General features: G+C 40.5%; 1 protein-coding gene across 1 annotated transcript in view; it reads right to left on the reverse strand.

Annotated features, from left to right (window-relative positions):
- The window catches only part of LOC122562925, a 105,914-nt gene extending 87,325 nt beyond the window's left edge, over positions 1 to 18,589 (reverse strand). Inside the window, exons 1-4 of the mRNA XM_043716227.1 lie at positions 18,515 to 18,589; positions 10,403 to 10,735; positions 6,398 to 6,718; positions 2,829 to 3,137 (exon numbers count right to left, since the gene is read on the reverse strand). Coding sequence (XP_043572162.1) covers positions 2,829 to 3,137; positions 6,398 to 6,718; positions 10,403 to 10,735; positions 18,515 to 18,551 — 1,000 coding nt within the window. The 5' untranslated portion in view covers positions 18,552 to 18,589. The remainder of the gene's footprint in view (positions 1 to 2,828; positions 3,138 to 6,397; positions 6,719 to 10,402; positions 10,736 to 18,514) is intronic.
- Between the last annotated feature and the right edge of the window lie 967 nt (positions 18,590 to 19,556).

Below are 19,556 nucleotides of genomic sequence, written 5' to 3' on the forward strand. Positions count from 1 at the left end.
TGCCCTCTCTTAGCTCTCCTAATCTCTTTCTTCAGGTCCCTTCTGGCTATCCTGTATCCCTCCACTGCTCTGTCTGAATCCTGTTTCCTCAACCTTATGTAAGCCTCCTTTTTCCTCTTTACCAGACATTCAACCTCTCTCGTCAACCAAGGCTCCCTCACACGACCATTTCTTTCCTGCCTGGTAGGTACATACATATCATGGACACGTCGTATCTGCTCTTTGTACAAGTTCCACATTTCCACCACATCCTTCCCTGACAACGTATGCTCCCAACGTATGCTCCTCAAATCCTGCCTTACAGCATCGTAATTTCCCTTCCCCCAATTATAAAATCTACCTTGTTGTGCGCACCTATCTCTCTCCATAACCAAGGTGAAAGTCACAGAATTGTGGTCACCATCACCAAAATGTTCACCCATTAACAAGCCCATCACTTGTCCCGGTTCATTATCGAGTACCAAATCCAATATGGCCTCCCCTCTGGTTGGACAATCTACATACTGCGTTAGAAAAGCTTCCTGGACACACTGCACAAACACCGCCCCATCCAATCTACTTGATCTAAAGAGCTTCCAATCAATATTTGGGAAGTTGAAATCGCCCATGACTACTATCCTGTGGCTTCTGCACCTTTCCAAAATCTGTTTCCCCATCTGTTTCTCCACATCTCTGCTGCTATTGGGGGGCCTATAGTAAACACCCAACAAGGTTACTGCACCTTTCCTATTTCTGACTTCAGCCCATACTACCTCCAGAGGCAGATCCCCCTCAAACTTCCTTTTACCATTTCTAATTAGCAATGCCACCCCCCCTCCTTTTTTCCCACCCTCCCTAATCTTACTGAAACACCTGTAACCAGGAACCTCCAACAGCCATTCCTGTCCCACATCTATCCACGTTTCCGTGATGGCCACAACATCGTAGTCCCAGGTACCGATCCACGCCTTAAGTTCACCCACCTATAGTTGTGTTCCAGTGAAACCTCGCTGAATATAAATAATGGGGCCTATGGGAAAAGTGGGGTTAGGGCAGACAGGCAAAAAATACCACTCAAGGTTGCTCAAAAATCACCCAAACATCTAAGGCAAAGTACAGCACAGCCTGAATGAAAGTTGAAATCATATATATTAATGAGACAAAAGTAAATTTAACACAGTACATTTAAAAATATAAGAAAGCTGCTCTCTGTGCAGTCCCTCTCACAGAAAGCTGCTCTGTCAGCAGCTGATATCAGCACATGTGCAGGACAGTGCGGAGACTTTAGCGCGGACATCGCTGTATGTGCAGAACGAAGCATGCAAACCCATCCCTGCTGGAAATGTGTGAGTGACAAAGGAGGCAAGCCTTCTTGAAAATACCATTCCCTAATTCTTCAGCAACGTTATAGTAAAATCGCGCTGCCAAAGAGCACATTATCCCAGAACTAACTATATCCGAACTTAGGAGAACCCTAAATCAGGACAAATGCAATGATAATGATCATGTGTCAACATGGAAATCAGAGCCAATATTTTCTCTCAGTAGCAGATCAAAGACTTTAACTGGTTCAGTGTTTGATTCGCAAATGGAAAGCTGTCAGAGAGAAACTTACAAAAAATGAAATAAAATAAGACAATAAATTGGCAGATATTTGTTACAAGCTTTCTGGCCTTAAACACAGAGTTTAAATATGCTTTGTCTGGCTTCACTGTCACTGAAAAGGACATTTTAACTAAAAAAATCAGAAGGAGGTGGCAGTTTGTGTTTCTGGGATTCTGAAATCTAGAAATGCTGGGCAGCTGGATGTTGTGTCAGATTTACTGTCAACTTCAGTGTCCCGGAGCCGATGGCTTTAAGCTATAAGTCAGTTAGGTTTCTTGTTTCTACTGACTAAAATCCCATTCAACATTCGTCAGCCTGTTCTGTTGGAGTGAATGGGTGTGGAGTTACATTTCTCCTTTATCTCTGCGTCAAGGGAATAATCGAAACACATTGGTGACCAGACACATCCTTAGCACAGTTCCTGGGAGAAGCTAACTAGAGTCTCTTTGTGGGCTACAATTTCTGCATATGTTCACCAGAGAGCGTGTAGTGTTTCAGTGATTGTTCTTCATGTTAGCTGAAGCAGTAATGCATACTTAATCTAAGTTGATCCTGATTAACTCACAAGAGTATCTTAGATGTAATGATATTCCTTGTTGTGTAATAGTCCAATCGGCTGTTTGATCAAATCAAACTGATATTCTCCTTAAGACAGTATGAGACTATTCTTCCCGAGTGATATCAATGGGCTTGAATAATATCAGCAAAGAGGTTGGTAGCAGAAAATCTCCTTAAAATGTCTCTGAGTGACCTATTACAGCACATCCCAGAGCCCCATCCCGCTCTCTCTGCACTGACAACATGTCCCAGACTGGAACCTGATTCTTCCCCTTCAGGGGACTTGCTCAGGTCCGAGTGGTGCCTACTGCTGCTGAGGGACCAAAAGTCACATCCCCATTCACTTCCCTCTGTACTCAGTGTTAAATGACTGCAGGCAGCCATTGGGAATGGAGGTGTAAACTCTCACAATGTTTTAGCTGGTGGGGGGGACAAGGAGGATAAGAACGACAGCACTCCATTTTGTCAAATTTGATGTTTTTAGATCAGTCGTCTTGGCCACAAGGTTCCAATTCTTTTTACAAAGCATTGAGCAACCTGCCCCCCCCCCCCCCCCCCCCCCCAATGCAAAACCCTTTCACTGCCGCGGGGCATCAGGATACTGGCACTGTCATGTTCTCTCACAGATAAAACATTGATCTTACATCTCAATGGGGAATAATCAATGATATCACTGAGAAATGTACCATCAGATATTTGGAGCTCTACAGCAGATACTGAAATGAGGCCGAATTGGTCAATACCACAGCTGTACCATCCTGCATCTTCTGAGCGAAGATCCTCCATAGTAACAGAAAATTTATTTTGTGTCGTGTTATCTGTGATCGACATCCTTCCTCGTTGTCCATGATGTTCACTTGATTTTACTAAAACAGAGCACTGGTGCATCCAAAGTTTCACAGACCATTGTGACCATTGGTCATAGTGACAATCTATTGTGATCGCTCTTCCCAAAACTCCTGTTATTTTATTTTTCACCGGCACTACACCTGAACCTGAAAAGACAATGAATTCATCAGACAGAAAGTAGCTTCTCAATACAGTCAGATAATTTTAATATGAGTTACCACTGAGTACAGAGGAGTCCTTCCACTGCATCTACTCATGCAGTTTGTGATGAAATCCATCTAATCGTACCAGAGAGACCAGCATTGTCTGAGAAATGTAACTTCCAGTCTGCACTCATTTGCAAAGCTTTTTCACAGCAACATTCAATTCTGCTCAACAACAGGGTTTGTATAAAATAGCCTCAAGATGGGGTGTTTTGAAGTATTTTTAATTGGTCACTCAGCACAGTTTCAGGGTCACTGAAGAAGAGTTCAAAAAATTACAGACAGGGACTGAAGGTCACTGAATTTTGAAAAAGACAGAGAGTAGACTCCTTCATCAAAGCACTGTTATTAGTAATGTAGTCTTACAGACAATGCAACAGAATTGCTTGGGTTCCGCAGAGGGGACTATGAGGGAAGTTCAAGGGCAGTTGTATATGGCTAGGCTGTGTTGAATATGGCCATCAGTGATCTGGAGTCATTGTGATGGACCCAGTAGGCTGAGACCTTCATGGATAACACATGCAATGGTGTCACTACACTGTTGGTAGAGGGGGAACTGACAGAAAGGGAATGGGAGACCACCCAGACAGAGTGAAAACACGAGGCAGGGAATGCAGGAACACACTGAGCTGTCTTCCTTTCTCATAGATTTTCCCTTTTCCATGCAGCTGGGGGAGATGTGTTCTCAGGTGAATGCAGCGAAAGCCACATCCATGGTACCATGAGTGGCTCAGCTGCCTGTTTGTGGGGAGAGAGGGATTTAGACTCTTGAGGCCTTGGGTCCAATTCTGGAGAAGATGGAATCTGTACAAGCTGGATAGGTCATGAACCAGAAGAATCAGGACCAATACTCTCCAAGGGGCATTTGCTAGTTTTGTGGGGAGACGGTAAACGAGGGTGGCAGGGTGTCATGATCATGGATCATAACCTCATGTCACCTATGGATATCATAGAATGAATCATAAAATCCCTACAGTGTGGAAACAGGCCATTTGGCCCAACCAGTCCATACTGACCATCCAAAGTGCAACCCACCCAGAACCATTCCCACACCCCTATTACACTACATTCCCCCTGACTAATCCACTCAACATACACATCCTTGAACACTTTGGGCTGTTTAACATGGTCAGTTCACCTAACCTGCACATCTTTGGATTGTGGGAAGAAACCCAAACACCCTGAGGAAACCCATGCAGACACGGGGAGAATGTACAAACTCCAACAGTCAGTCCCCCGAAACTGGAATCACACCCAGGTCTCTGGTTCTGTGAGGCAGCAGTTCTAACCACTGAGCCACCATGACTCACATTTCCTATTTTTAAAGTATTTTTAACAAGTGCAGCTGTATTTCATTTAATCACTTATATATTGAACTTTACTTTCAATATTTGTTTTTAAAGACAACTGATCAAGCCAAAATTACCGCAGATGTGAATTCAGTGGATATGTGGAGAGAGATGCTGGAAATTTGTGCAAAACAGTGTGTCACATAAACTTCAAAAGGATTGACATAAAGGGAGAAACACACAACAAGGTAAAATGTGTTCAGTCGGCGTGGTATGGGTTGGAAGACCGTTGTTCTGGTCTTTTATTTCAGCAATGTTGGACATTTTAATTCTCCATTTTCTGAGAGTTTGTAACTAAAGCAGCTGTACCTAGGTACCTTTGTACCGAAGATGTCACTGTAAGTGGTGACATATAACCCTTTCACTGCACTCATTGAGTGTATGTAAAAATAAAGCTAATTCATTCCTTAAGCTAATTCACTCACTCATTCATTCCTTCATTCCTTGGAATTATCTCAGGGCTATGATCATGGTGGGAGAAATGTCAGCAATCTGGCTGAGAGATCATTTTCTTGGTTTCCCCCTTTCAGTTATACACATAGACAGGAGTTAAAAGTGAAATTCAATCCTGCTCTCTCTCTGTGTCAGTGGTCGGATCTCCTGATCTGTGGATAGTGTGATGTGAAGGTCACAGTTTGGTGAACAGCCATTAAATATTCCCTGCATTGTGGGAAAAGAATGCGGTTATACTCTTTCTTATTTTTTGCAAGGTTTGTGAAGGTTTGTAGCTCAGGTTGAGGTTTAGGGTGTAGGATTGCTCACTGAGTTGTAGGTATGATATCCAGATGTTTCATTATCTGCCTAGGTAACATCATCAGTGGCGACCTCCAAGTGAAGCGAAACTGTTGTCTCCTGCTTTCTATTTATATGTTTGTCCTGGATGGGGTTCCTGGGGTTTGTGATGATGTCATTTCCTGTTCGTTTTCTACAAAATTCCATGCAAGCACTGCCAGAAACACTACGTAGGACAAACAGGAAGAAAGTTAGCCACCAGGATACACGAACACCAGCTAGCCACAAAAAGACGACCCTCTCTCCCTCGTAGCCCTACACACTGAGGCAAAAAAACCCACCATTTCGACTGGGACAACACATCTATCCTGGGACAGACTAAGCAAAGACATGCCAGAGAATTCCTAGAGGCCTGGCACTCCAACCACAACGCCATAAACAAACACATAGATCTAGATACCATTTATCAACCCCTCAGAAAACGAACAGGAAATGACATCACCACAAACCCCAGGAAGCCCATCCAGGACAAACATATAAATAGAAAGCAGGAGGCAACAGCTTCGCTTCACTTGGAGGTCGCCACTGATGATGTTATCTAGCCAGGTAATGAAACGTCTGGATATCAAACCTACAGCTCAGCGAGCAAACCTACACCCTAAACTCTTTCTTATTCCGAGTGCTGCCAGCCAGCATTTGTCAAAACAAACCTGACAAATGAATTTCAATTAACCTGCTCAACACCAAGAATCTCAATCAACTGCTCAGTGCTCCAAGTAACACCCACTGTCATGGCTGTAATGTTCTATTATCCACTCTTTATGAACAACTCAGAGTCTCAACCTCTTTAAATAACTGTTATTATTTTCTTTAGACTCACTTCATACTCTCAATGGCTATAAATCAGTGTTATATTATTAATATTTCATTTGTTTAGTGAAGAGCAAACTCACTCAGTGTTAACTCAAGAAAGCCCAGTTAAATTGACTCCTCTTAGAACATAAACACATATGGTTTGGGAGAAAGGTAACCACAAAACAGAGAATACATTGTATTTTATTAATGCACAGATGAAATCAAAACAAACAAACTGCAGTTCTTGAAGCAGAAAGTATTATTTACCTCGGCTCCCAATCTGTGCCATGAAACTGCAGTTCCTCTCTGATCTCTGGACGATTGCCACTTTCACCGTTTCACTGTATTTTTCTCCCTGAGTATTTGAGGCTATGCAGTAATATTGATGATATTGTTGTTTGATTAATTGACAATGTAGATCCAGTGTATTGCTTTCAGAAATCTTTGAACCTACAGATCGGGTCCTTTCGTACCATGTGTACTGAATGGGCAAGGATCCCTGGACAGATTCACAGGAGACAGAAACTAGGTTCTCAAAACACCAGATATTTGGTGTTAAAAATCTAATTACAGGAACAGACACAGGTTCTGTGGGAAAGAAACAAATGATCAGATACTCACTGAGGATCGGAAAATCAAATAATCTGTAAATTTCAACATTTCTATCTTTTCATCCAAGTATTTTCTTGCTGGAATCTCCAACAGAGCCATGCCAATATCAACTTAATATTGCATTAATTGAGAGATTAACATACTGTAATTGATCCTCCAGAACACTTTAGAATATATTTAAGTGATCACTTGAAGTGCCAGACCATACAATGCTATAGGCAAAGTACTGGAACATGGGATCACGGTCGGTAGATGCTTCTTGACCAGCACGGACATGATGGGACAGAGGTTCTCTGCATCACGGTATTGTTCAATGAGGGAAGTAGACAGAGGGTGGGGAATTATAGACCAGTGTGCTTAGCCCATGTAATGGGGTAGATGCTTGAATATATTATCAAGGAAGGAATAGCAAGGCATCTCGAAATAAATTGTCCCATGGGTTCATGAAGGTCAGGTCGTGCTTCACAAATCTTTTGGAATCCTATGAAGACATTTCAATCAAGGTGGACAATGGGGACCCAGTGAATGTGGTGTACCTAGATTTCCACAAGGCCATTGACAAAGTGCTGCACATGAGGCTGCTGAATAAGATAAGGATGCCTGGTGTTCGGGGTAGAGTATTAGTTTGGATCAAGGATTGGTTGACTGACAGGAAGCAAAGACTGGGGATAAATGAGTGCTATTCTGGCTGGCAATCAGTGACTAGTGGTGTGCCTCAAGGATCACAATTATTCCCAATTTATGTAGATGATGAGGAGTTGGGGACCACATGTACAGTGTCAAAACTTGCCAGTGATACGAAGATAAGTGGCAGAGCAAAGTGTTCAGAGGACTGTGAAACTTTGCAGAGGAACTTGATACATTGAATCAGTGGGCAAAGATCTGGCAGATGGAATACAATGTTAGCCAATGTGAAGTCATACATTTTGGTAGGAAAAATAGATTATTACATGAACTGAGAAGGAACTTCTTCACCCAAAGGGTTGTTTGTCTATGGAATTCCTTGCCCAGGGAAGTAGTTGACGCTACTTCAGTAATTCCTTTTAAAGCTAAGGTAGATACTTTTTTGAAAAATAAAGGAATTAAGGGATATGGTGAAAATGTGTGTAAGTGGAGCTGAATCCATGAAAAGACTAGCCATTATCTTATTGAGGGGCGGAGCAGGCTCGAAGGGCCAGACGGCCTATTCCTGCACTTTGTTCTTATGTTGTTGTTGTTCTTAAAATTAGGAAAATTATGAATGAGAGAGGCACAAATTGGCTGAGCTGGATTGGAAGAAAGTGAGGACATGCTGATGTTGGAGATCAGAGTGGAAGAGTGTGGTGCTGGAAAAACACAGCTGGTCAGGCAGCATCCAAGGAGCAGGAGAATTGATGTTTCGGATATTATTCCTGATGAAGGGCTTATTGCTGAAATGTTGATTCTTCTGGTCCTCGGATGCTGCCTGACCGGCTGTGCTTTTCCAGCACCACACTCTCGACTCTGCACTGGATTACAGAAGCACATTAAAAGGCAGGACAGGAGATAGTCAATGGAGAGTCTTTAAAGACTTATTTCATGGCATACAGCAACAAAATATTCCACTCAAGAAAGATAAATCAAACGTGACTGATAAAAGAAAGTTAAGGATTTATAAGATTAAAACAATAGGCCTAAAAAGTGGCCAAAACCATCAGAAATCTGAGGATTGAAAGTTTTTTTAAGCAAGGAGGACCTTGAAACTGCAAAGGAGAAAAGAGAATACAAATGCAATCGAACAAAGAAGACATAAAGTTGAAAGTTTCTGCAGCTGTGAAAAACAACTTTTAGCAAAGAGTCCATTAAAAGCAGAGTTAGGAGAGTTAGGAGAATGGGTGACATGTTGGCACAATAGTTAGTACTGCTGCCTCACAGGGACCTGGGTTCGATCCCAGACTTGGGCGACCGTCTGTGTGGAGTTTACGCAGTCTCCTTGTGTCTGTGTGTATTTTCTCTGGGTGCTCTGGTTTCTCACACAGATCTAAGATGTGCAGGTTAGGTGAATTGGCCATGCTAAATTGCCCATAGTGTTCAGGGACATGTAGGTTAGGGGTATTAATCAGGGGTAAACGTCAAGTAATAGCCACAGGGGAATGGGTCTGGGTGGGTTACTCTTCAGATGGTCAGTGTAGACCTTTTGGGCCGAATGGCCTGTTTTCACACTGGTGGGATTCTATTCAATTCTATTAATTTAACGGACCAAATGGAGAAATGGCAGAGCAGATAAATGAGTAATTTGTGACAGTTTTTGTTTGGAAAATACAAAAAATCCAGTTGATTTACAAATCCAACTGACAAGTGAGAATGACGGGGTGAAGGAGATTAGTATTGGTAAGAAGGATATACTGGAGAAATTAATGAAAGTTGGAAAATCCCCAAGAACTGATAGTCTGTATTCCAAAGTGTCGATAATGTGTTCATAGAGATAGACGATGCATTGGAGAAAGGAGAAAAATAGGAATTACTGATCCATCAGTTGTGAGAAAAATGCTAGACTGTTTCAAAAAAGAAAATAATAAATGGACACTTGGATAAAAATGAATTAATTCTGTGTAGTCAGTGTGGATTGGTGAATGGAAAATTATGTTTTACGAACTGTTGGAACTTTTTGAGAATGTTACTAACAAAGCTAAGTTAATGGATAGATTGCATTTGAAATTTGAGAAGGCCTTTCAGACGAACCTGAGAGGAGATTTGTTTGCAAAGTTGAAGCACAAGGTATTGGACATAATGTATTGACATGGATTGATGATTGGTGAACAGATAGAAAATAGAGAGTTGGAATAAATTGAGCTTTCTCACATTGGCAGGCTGTGACTAATGGGATTCCACAAGGATCAGTAATTGGGCCCCAGCGTTTTTCAATATATATCAATGATTTGGATGTGGAACAAAATGTAACATTCCCAACTTTGCAGATGACACAAGCAAACGAGGATTATGTGTTGTTAGGAAGATGCAAAACATCTTCAGGAGGATTTGGATATGCTTAATGATTGAGCAGGATTTTTGGTCAATGGTCTATGATGTGGAGAAATGTGAGATTGTCCACTTTGGTAGCAAGAGCTGATGTGCAGTGTATTTTTCAAATGGTGAGATGTTGGAAAGTACAGATTTGCAAAGTCACTTGGATGCCCTTGTCCATATGATACTGACGGCTAACTTGCAGATGCAGCAAGTTATTTGGAAGGCTAATGGAATATTAACATTTAATACAAGCGGATTTGAGAACAGGAATTGAGAATTCTTGCTTCAGTTGTTGTGTAGGATCTTGGTTAGACCACACCTGAAATATTTTTTGCAGTTTTGATCACCTGATCTCAGAAAAGATAATACTGCCAGAGATGGCGTGCATCATAGGTTCACCAGACTTTAAGTTGTACATTTAAAGTAGAAGGTGATACATTTTCAATGATTAATGGGAGGAAGAATTAATGGTATTGAAGTGTTCGATCAGCCATGATCGTAGTAAAGTGTGGGTCAGGCTCAATAGGATGAATGGCCTCCTACTGTTCCTATGTTCCCCCCAATAAGTATCAGCATTGCTGGGGCACCTTAGGATATTGGAGCGTTCGTGGTTCCTCCCTGATAAAACATTGATTAGACATTTCATTTGAGATTAATAATCAATGAGAAATGTACCATCAGATACTTCAACCTTCACAGCACATAATTCATCAATAACTTGTCTACCAATACCACAGCTGTACCATCCTGCATCTTTGATGTGAAGATCCTCCATGGTCACAACAAATACTCCTTGTGCTGTGTTATCTTTGATTGACATCCTCCCTCGCTGTCCACCTGGATCAGTTGTTCTCACCAAATATGAGCAATGGGCAGACCGACCAAGACACCAGTATTTCATGTTGGACTTGAACCATGTGTCATATCTACAATTTATTGTGATTGATCTTCCCACAGTTCCAGTTACTTTTTCGTTTGTCCACAAATTTGATGAAGCTGGGGAGACAACTTTTCAGAAATTGGAAGAAAAAATAAGTTCTTAATACAAATAAATATCACTTAATACGTTTTATCTCTGTACAAACTGCACTATATCTGTGACATATACGTTAGGAAGTATAATCTGGAATGATAAAGCAGAAGTGGGACCTTCAGCCCTTGAGAAGGTCATGGCTGATCTGGTTGTGTTCTGAACTTCCCTTTCCTATTTATTCCTGATCGCCTTTGATTCCTGTAACTATATGGGCTGTAATCCTTTTGATTACTTAGAAATAAAGTTGGGACAAAAATTTATGGTTACTTCTGTGGAGTTTAATTTTCTGACCATGCAATTTAAAAATCATTCATGCGCCTGCATAGACATTATCATAGTGGATCGTTTATCAAGACATGTTTGAAAAAATACAATTTGTGTAATTCAAATGAATTATGTTTCAAAAAAGTTGTCATTAAACTTTTGTTGTTATTGTTGTTATTGTTACTATTATAACTATGTTGTTATTGTTACTATTACAATAAAAGAACATTAAATTAAGGTTTTTTAAAATTATTTTTGATATGAAATGATAATGGCTCTGAATGATATATTTTCATTCTTCTTCATGGGGAGCTATGATGAAAGGTATCTGTACATATACGGATGTAAACATAATGTATATGTATCATTTTTAACTGATTTAAAATTTTGGCATTTGGGTGTTGGTCACTCTTGTGACATAGTTATTGACAGGGTTATAAAAGACAACGTCAGAGTGATCTTTCCAGAACAATGACCTAATCCACACCTGTCAGCGAGCAGAGAGGAGTCTGCATACCTTCTGGAGTGTTAATAGATTATTGTTGACGTTGTGGAGTTTACGACAGCGTGACTAAATAGTGAATGGCTCTTGCTTGTTTTCAATTCAAATAATTATTGACTTACTTTCCCTCAGAAAAATACAGTAAGCTAAACCTTTTGAGACAGGATTTGGTGGAGACCTGACTGGGATCAGAAGCAAGTATATTTTCTCAACTTAATTGCATCAGTACAGTTACTCTAATGTCAAGACTTAATTTGAGAAATTTCCAAACCAAGGGTACATCAAACTTTGTTTTGTCTGACACCTATGAGAGCAGGAGTGTACTGGTTAATCAAATATTCCGGTTGATCATGAGATCCATATAATCAATGTAAAAACACACACTAAGAAATCGAAACATAATGCAGGAGTGACAATACAGCAAGCTTACGGTATTTGAGGTGTATAACTTTGTGTGGTCTATTCAGAGTGCTGTTTCATAGCAGATAGCTAAGCTTACTTTCTTTTATCCTTTTTGTTCTTTTGTGTAATAAATCTCGGTTTTATTGCTTGATGAAAGAACAAGATGCATTGGCCAGCTCCCAAATTAAGGATCATCACAGTTAACAAAAAGTTAAGATTGCCAGAAGACAAAAGATTTGAGAGAAATCACTGAATTCCAGATTTGTGATTTGGATTCTTGATCAGAAGAATTCAGGTCTCTTTGCCAATGTTTTTCACCCATGACATTTCTGCAGAACTATCTGTCTTGGCGATGGATTTTGTGAATTAATGTTTGTGTGTTTTGGGATTAACATTTAATGAACTCCTTCAGGGTCATCCCCTTAAAATTTTCCTTTCCAGGAGGAATGCATGTGTTCTGAGTATTCTGGAATATCACTTTGACTGTCTGCAGCTGCTTCCGTACTGACCTATCTCCAGTTCCCTTCAGCTCTATCAGCTTTCAGGTCCACACAGTTGCCTTTTAAAATTGAAAATATTAGTCTTACACCCTCTCCTCTCGCTGTCAACCTGGATAAGATCTTGGAAGCTTCAGTTATAATATGTGATGAAAATTTATGTTAATAGTACATTGTCTTCATTCACAATGTGTCCATAAATGTCAGAGCCAATCATTTAATTTGGAGTGTGGCTGTACGTCTTACTGGATTGACAGTGCCTCAGTGTCAGCATGATCGCCCCACAGGCAGTTTGCAAATCTCTCATCGTGATGAAGAACAATTAGCAATCCCTGGGTCAAATAGTCAACTTTAATCCCTCAACCAACAATTATAAAAACACAGATTACCCAGTTAACATCATATTTCTGTTTGTGCAATCTTGCAGTACACTCAGAAGCTGACAAACTTTAAACATTATAACAACGACAACTTGTAGAAATACTTGCCTGTAAAGTGCTTTGAGACCCCCTGTGGTTCTAATTGTCAATCTTTGTTTTAAGCTACAACATCAAGTACATTTGAAGTTCCTCTCCAATTCATTCATCATCATGCAAACTTTTAAAATAATTTGAACCCGCTCAAAATCTTGAGTCCAATCTGGACTACAGCAGGATTTGGAATGGGAGGGGAAGATGGTTCAAAGAGTTAAAGACATAGAAAGGAAGAGATTTGAAGTTTAACAAAGGATGTTTCAGAAATCTGGAGATTGATCAATGAGTTGGATCTCAAGGGGAGTAAACACAGGACTATTCACAAAATCACATGGGGATCAGTAAGAACGAAAGATAAAAGAAGTAATTCTCTGAATGGAGAGACTGTTTAGAAGAAAATTATTGGGATTGCCAGCAATGGAGCTCTTTCTGGATAAGGACAGACTTTAGAAAATGGAAGGTGCCAGATAGAGCCAAGCTTCTCTGAGAGGGACAACATACAGAAAGTATTTTACTGGTGTTCCAAATCCCACATTCCCATTTCCCCCAGTATTCTTCAATTCTTGACTCACAAATATCTCTCCATCTTCATCAACTTCTGAGGCAGACAGTCCTCAAAAAAAAATTCTTCCCATCTCTGGATTAAAAAGGTGACCTTGAATTTTAAACCAGTGTCCCATCAGTGGACTCAACTAGGAGAGTAAACATAGTTTTCAAGATGTACTATCCCCAATGGCTTCCTTGATTGAAACATAACATCCTCACTTTTATATTCAGTTTCTCTCGTATTAAAGGACAGCAATGTGTTAGCCTTCGTAATCACTTGTTGGTTCCTTCAGTCTAACTTCATGTGACTCATGCACTAGAACACTGAGATGGCTCTGCACCTTGGATTTCTGTTTTGGTCTAACTTCAAATACTATTCAGCTGTTCCCAGGAGTTTGAGTCAGCAACAGTGAAGGAACAGGGATACAGTTCCAAGGCATGGTATGTGGTCTTACCATCAGTTTTGGAATTTGAACTTCACAATATTTCTGAGACATTAACTTCAGTTTTGGAGTTCAGAATTTTAAAATAGTTATCCATTCTTGTTGGATAAGTCAGTGAAAAGCTTTCGTTGAAATAAAATGAAAGTAAGAATCCCTTTGTGGCACCGACTTTATTCCAGTATTGGTCAGAAAGCAAGTATTTCTATTCCCTTTGTTGTATATCATTTGAAAATTGTTTATACTGTGCTGCTGTATGGCAGGTTTATAATCATTGCTGAATATTAGCTTGCTTTCATTTCAGATTCGTGATGAATTTATTTTAGTTTGCAAAACTCAGAGACTGAAATGTCTTTGGTCAGTTCTGCTGTATCATCGCTGGGTTGAGAAGGAATTATGTTTTCGAGCTTCGACTGTAGTTTTTCAGAGCAGTCACTGAATAATTTATCTCAGCAGAATGGTAGATTGTAAACATTTCAAACCAGGTGATATTGGTTAGATATTTGTAGGGTATGAGCAAGTAAACATTTAAAACTGTCAGTTTTGTGAGTATTCATGTAAGATATTCACAGAGATCAGAGGAACTAAACTAGAAATAATCATTCGAGAGAGATGAAAGGACATCATTATTAGATATAGAGAGGTAATTTTTCTGGACTTGAATTGCTGTAAATTGATAGTGTTGGAAAATAGTTGAAAAATTGTTTTGCTGTGTGTTGTAAGATTCTTTGAAACTGTGTATCTGGATAATTTATGTGCTTTTAAATTTCATATTTTGTGTAAGAAACTTTTGTTCTTCTGTGTCTGGATATGAAATGCAATCGGACTGTGGTCCCTCCTGTTCAGAGATGCTGTGACTCCGAGGTCATTAATTAATCCTGTCACATGGCACAATAACAAATACCAGCCTTCTGCTCAGTTCATGAATGGATTGCTGAAGAAACCATCCGAAAAACATTCCACAAAAGCCTCATCAGACAGATTAAAATCACTCCCAGTTATTGCCATCTCTTAATCACATGCACCCAGAAATTTCTTCTTGCATTCTCCTTACATAACAGCTGCTGTTCAGAGATTTGTAAATCACTCCCACAAATGACCTCTTTACCCAAATTATTCTTCATCCAACCTGATTCTACTCATGATCTCTCAAACCAGGTTTATCTCTAACAATTACACCATAGTTAGGCTGAAGTCTGTCTATCACCTTAGATTTGAATTTAGAAGTACATTTTTGTTATGATGACAGATTTGGAAAGATTGGGCTTGTTTCTGTGGTACAAAGGAGCTTGAGAGAGGATATGGTTGAGATATATAAAATTATGGGGGAATAGTTAGGGAAGACAGGAGGAAATGTTTCCCTTTGATGGAGTGTGCATTGACTGGGAGCATATGTTTAAAATAAGGGGCACGAGGATGTCATGGTTGTCAAGAGGTTCATCATGGTAGACTGGTTAGCAAGATTAGACCTCAGGGAACACAGGAAGAACTAACCATTTGGATACAGAATTGGCTTAATGGTAGATGACAGAGGGTGGTGGTGAAGGGTTACTTTTCAGACTGGAGGTCTGTGACCAGTGGAGTGCCCCAAGGATCTATGCTGGGTCCACTGCTTTTCATCATTTATATAAATGACTTGGATGTGAACGTAGTAGGTATAGTTAGTAAGTTTGCAGATAACAACAAAATTGGAGGTGGAGTGGACAGTGAAGGTTACCTCAGGGTACAATTGGAACATGATCAGTTGGGTCAATGGGCTGAAGAATGTTTTCCTCAGTGTGTCAGAGGCTGAAGAGTGACCTTATTGAAGTTTATAAAATCATGAGAGGCATGCATACGGTAAATAGATGAGGTCTTTTCCCTGTGGCAGTGGAGTCCAGAACTACAGAGCACAGGTTTAGGCTGAGAAGGTCAAAATTTAAAAGGAACCTAAGGGTCACAGAGAAGATGGTGCATGTATGGAATGAGCTGTCAGGGAAAGTGGTGGGCGCTGGTACAATTACAACATTTAAAAGGCTCCTGTCCAGGTATATGAATAGGAAGAGTTCACATGGATAAGGGCAAAGTGCTGGCAAGTGGGACTAGATTAGGCTAGGATATCTAGTCGTCATGGACAAGTTGGACTGAAGGATCTGTTTCTGTTCTGTACATCTCTGTGACTCTATGACTCCATATGGGCCTTGTGTGGGCAAGAGGAGTTGAGGGAGATTAGCCACAATGTTGTTCAGTGATGGAGCAACCTCAAAGGGCCCAAGATGCAATTTCTTCAGTTCTGCCATGAAGAGTCTCCAGTACAAATTTCACTGAAGCCAAAGTCATAACATTAATTTGGAGTGGATGCACTTGTTTAGAGCTAAAGAATGGAAGGAAAATGATACCTTATTGGTGGAGCACTGTGTATAAAATGTGTGTGATTGAGGAGCAGTGACATTGAAAGAGCCTCAATATTTCAGCAGCAGAACAGAAACAATTACAAACTCAGGGCATGGTCCCTTAGAGGCTTCATTACCACTACAGCCTTCAGTTTCTATTGGATAACAAATTGCAAGCAAAAGTTCGCTTTTAACAGATTAAATATGTTACTCTTGCATTTGTTATATGTTACTCACACCTGTTGTAAAAAACGAAGTAGGAACCTATGTTTGATATTCAACAAGATTAATGTGCATTAGTATACATTGGAAATATTTTTGAGATTGAATAGTATACACAAAGTAGGTATAAGACTTCATCCAAATGTTTCTCTTGAGTATTCTGTACCTGTATATGTCTCTGAGTATTTAACCATCGCAGCTGAATAGGATATATACTAGACCTAAGTCAAGACTGACAATCTGACTCACCAGTTCTGGCTGTTACTCACTGGGCATTGAATGATGAATAAAATCAGACTCCACATTTTCCTTGTTAGCTGCAGATATTTTTGCCACAGAAAGCACAGCTCGATATCTGCCAGTTTGCTTCCTTGTAGAGAATTGTTACCAGAAGGGTGTTGCAGATGTAGTTACTGACATCATGCAATATGCTAATCATCCTGAGATGTCTTAGAAACAAAGCTGAAAATATAAGTGTCTAATGCTGCTGAAAAAATAAATGTGTCAAGAATTAACAACTTAAGACAGTGCCTACTAACATTGGGAACACAGGACAAATGTGAGTGCGCACTCACTCAAGAAGGTGCATGCACACATTTCCACACCCTGCACAGTGTTGTGTCATGTACAGTTCCAGACCCTGCACGGTGTTGTGTCATGTACAGTTCCAGTCCCTGCACAGTGTTGTGTCATGTACAGATCCAGACCCCACGGTGTTGTGTCATGTACAGTTCCAGACGCTGCACGGTGTTGTGTCATGTACAGGTCCAGTCCCTGCACAGTGTTGTGTCATGTACAGTTCCAGTCCCTGCACAGTGTTGTGTCATGTACAGTTCCACACCCTGCACAGTGTTGTGTCATGTACAGTTCCAGTCCCTGCACAGTGTTGTGTCATGTACAGTTCCACACCCTGCACAGTGTTGTATCATGTACAGTTCCAGTCCCTGTGGGCTGTTGTGTCATGTACAGTTCCAGACCATGCACAAAGCGATTCTGACTTTCACTAATTAGTCCTTCCCTCTCCAAATGCCTGTACATCCTGTCTGTCTGAATCCCCTTTAACAACTTATCCACAAGAGATGTTCGGATTATCAATCTGAAGGTCCCAGGCATTTCCCTGTGGCCTTTCTTAAGTAATTGTACAAGATTAGCCACACTCCAACCTCTCGGCACTCCACCCACAGCTGTCGCTGACACAAATATCTGCGCTAGAGGCCCTACAATTTCCTTCCAGGCCTCCCAAATGTGCTTTTGAAACACTTCATAAGATCCTGGGGATTTATCTACCTTAATGTGTTTTAAGATGTTAGGAACCTCCTCTTCTGTAATGTGTATTCTCTTTCAGACCGTTGAAAGAGCCATGTAATAATCGATTGGGAAATGTAATTATCTGAGCTTGACGAGAAGAATTAAATTATATAGGAAACAGGGAGGAATATCAGTTACTGAAGGGTGCTCAGGAAAGTTTGCAAACGAGTATTCTGAGCAATAGATTGTATATCACAACACAACGTATAACAGATTAAAGTTTACTTATGGGACTAAGTTGGGTGTGAGTGCACACTGTGAGGAAAAAAACAAAGGATCTGCAAAAAGACTTGGACAGTTACAGTGAGTGAATAACAAGTTAAGAGTTACGCTGGGAATTTTAATTTTGATCGTGTCAAAACAGCTTGATTATAAATGAAGGCGAGGTGTCAATATTGAACAATAATTTTGTTGCAGTGCTACATTGAAATGTTAAGTTTGATGGAAATGAAAGAGCATAAGCAACTTGGTTAAAGTTCAAGACTGAAAGGAAAATGGTTTCTTAAAGAAAGAGAAAACTACATCACTTGTCTACTTGTGCAACTGAGCATCACAAAACGATATTTCATCAATTGTCCTGCAAAAAAATCACAAATTCAAGATTTTGTCACTGTGTGACAAGATCTTCCTTTCTGCCTTTACATGTCTACAAATATTTAAGTGTCTCTCCTGTTTAAATCAGACAGTGGACTTCAACAAACATTGATTGTCGTCAGATAGTCACTCACCGGGAATGGAACAAATGAGGAGAATCAAGGTCCACATGGTTTTATTCACAAAGATCAGCTCAGTTCTTGATGTCAGTCCCTCAGCTCTTGTTTCTCACATTGAAGTAAGTGTGTACTGCAATATCTTCAACAACTTAATTGAGGAAGTGGACATAGGAAACCAGCTTCTGAAACCACACTCAACCAGATGGTGAGAACTGACCCTGAAGGAGCAGTTTCAAGTCAGTTATATTTAAAAGAAGAACTAAATTAACTTTCACTAAGTGAACAGAGAATTCTGAAATCAAGTTGGTGAAGAGTTCGGATGCTGAGGACAATGGTGATCAAAGCTCATTATTTATCCTGCATTAGAATTAGAATTAGGTTGAATTGTCATGTGTGCTCAAGTACAAGGGTCCAGTGGAAAGTGTACGATGTTGCCATGCACGGTGCCATCTTAGGGACAAAGTATATAGTTACAAATCTTAGGGGCTAAAATAGATTAGTTCAAAACATTGAGAAAAAAAGAAAAATTCTAAAAGTTCTACATGACAGTTCTTCATTGTATATGTTAGGGAAATAAAGAGATAAAGTTAAAAGATAGACATTACAGTCCTTCTATAGCCTGCAGTCTCTCCATGCTGGGGGATTTCCACACGTGGTCTCTCTCTCCCCTCATACTGAGCTGACCCCAATCAGGCAAGAAAACCTCTGACCATCATCTGTGACACGTTCCCTGCTCCAGGTCCCCCACCCACCACCAACTCCACTCTACTCCAGGCCCCCCAACCACCACCAACTCCACTCTGCTCCAGGCCCCCCACCCACCGCCCACTGTGTGTGTGAGGGGGGAGAGAGTGAGAGTGTGTGTGTGAGGTAGAGAGAGTGAGTGTATGTGTGTATGAGTAGAGAGAGCAAGCGTGTGAGGGAGAGAGAGTGAGAGAGTGTGTATGAGGGAGAGAGAGTGAGAGTGTGTGTGTGAGGTAGAGAGAGTGAGTGTATGTGTGTATGAGGTAGAGAGAGCAAGAAAGTGTGTGAGGGAGAGAGAGTGAGAGAGTGTGTG

This window comes from Chiloscyllium plagiosum, chromosome 26 (assembly GCF_004010195.1).
Source record: "Chiloscyllium plagiosum isolate BGI_BamShark_2017 chromosome 26, ASM401019v2, whole genome shotgun sequence".
In the NCBI taxonomy this organism is placed as follows: Eukaryota; Metazoa; Chordata; class Chondrichthyes; order Orectolobiformes; family Hemiscylliidae; genus Chiloscyllium; species Chiloscyllium plagiosum.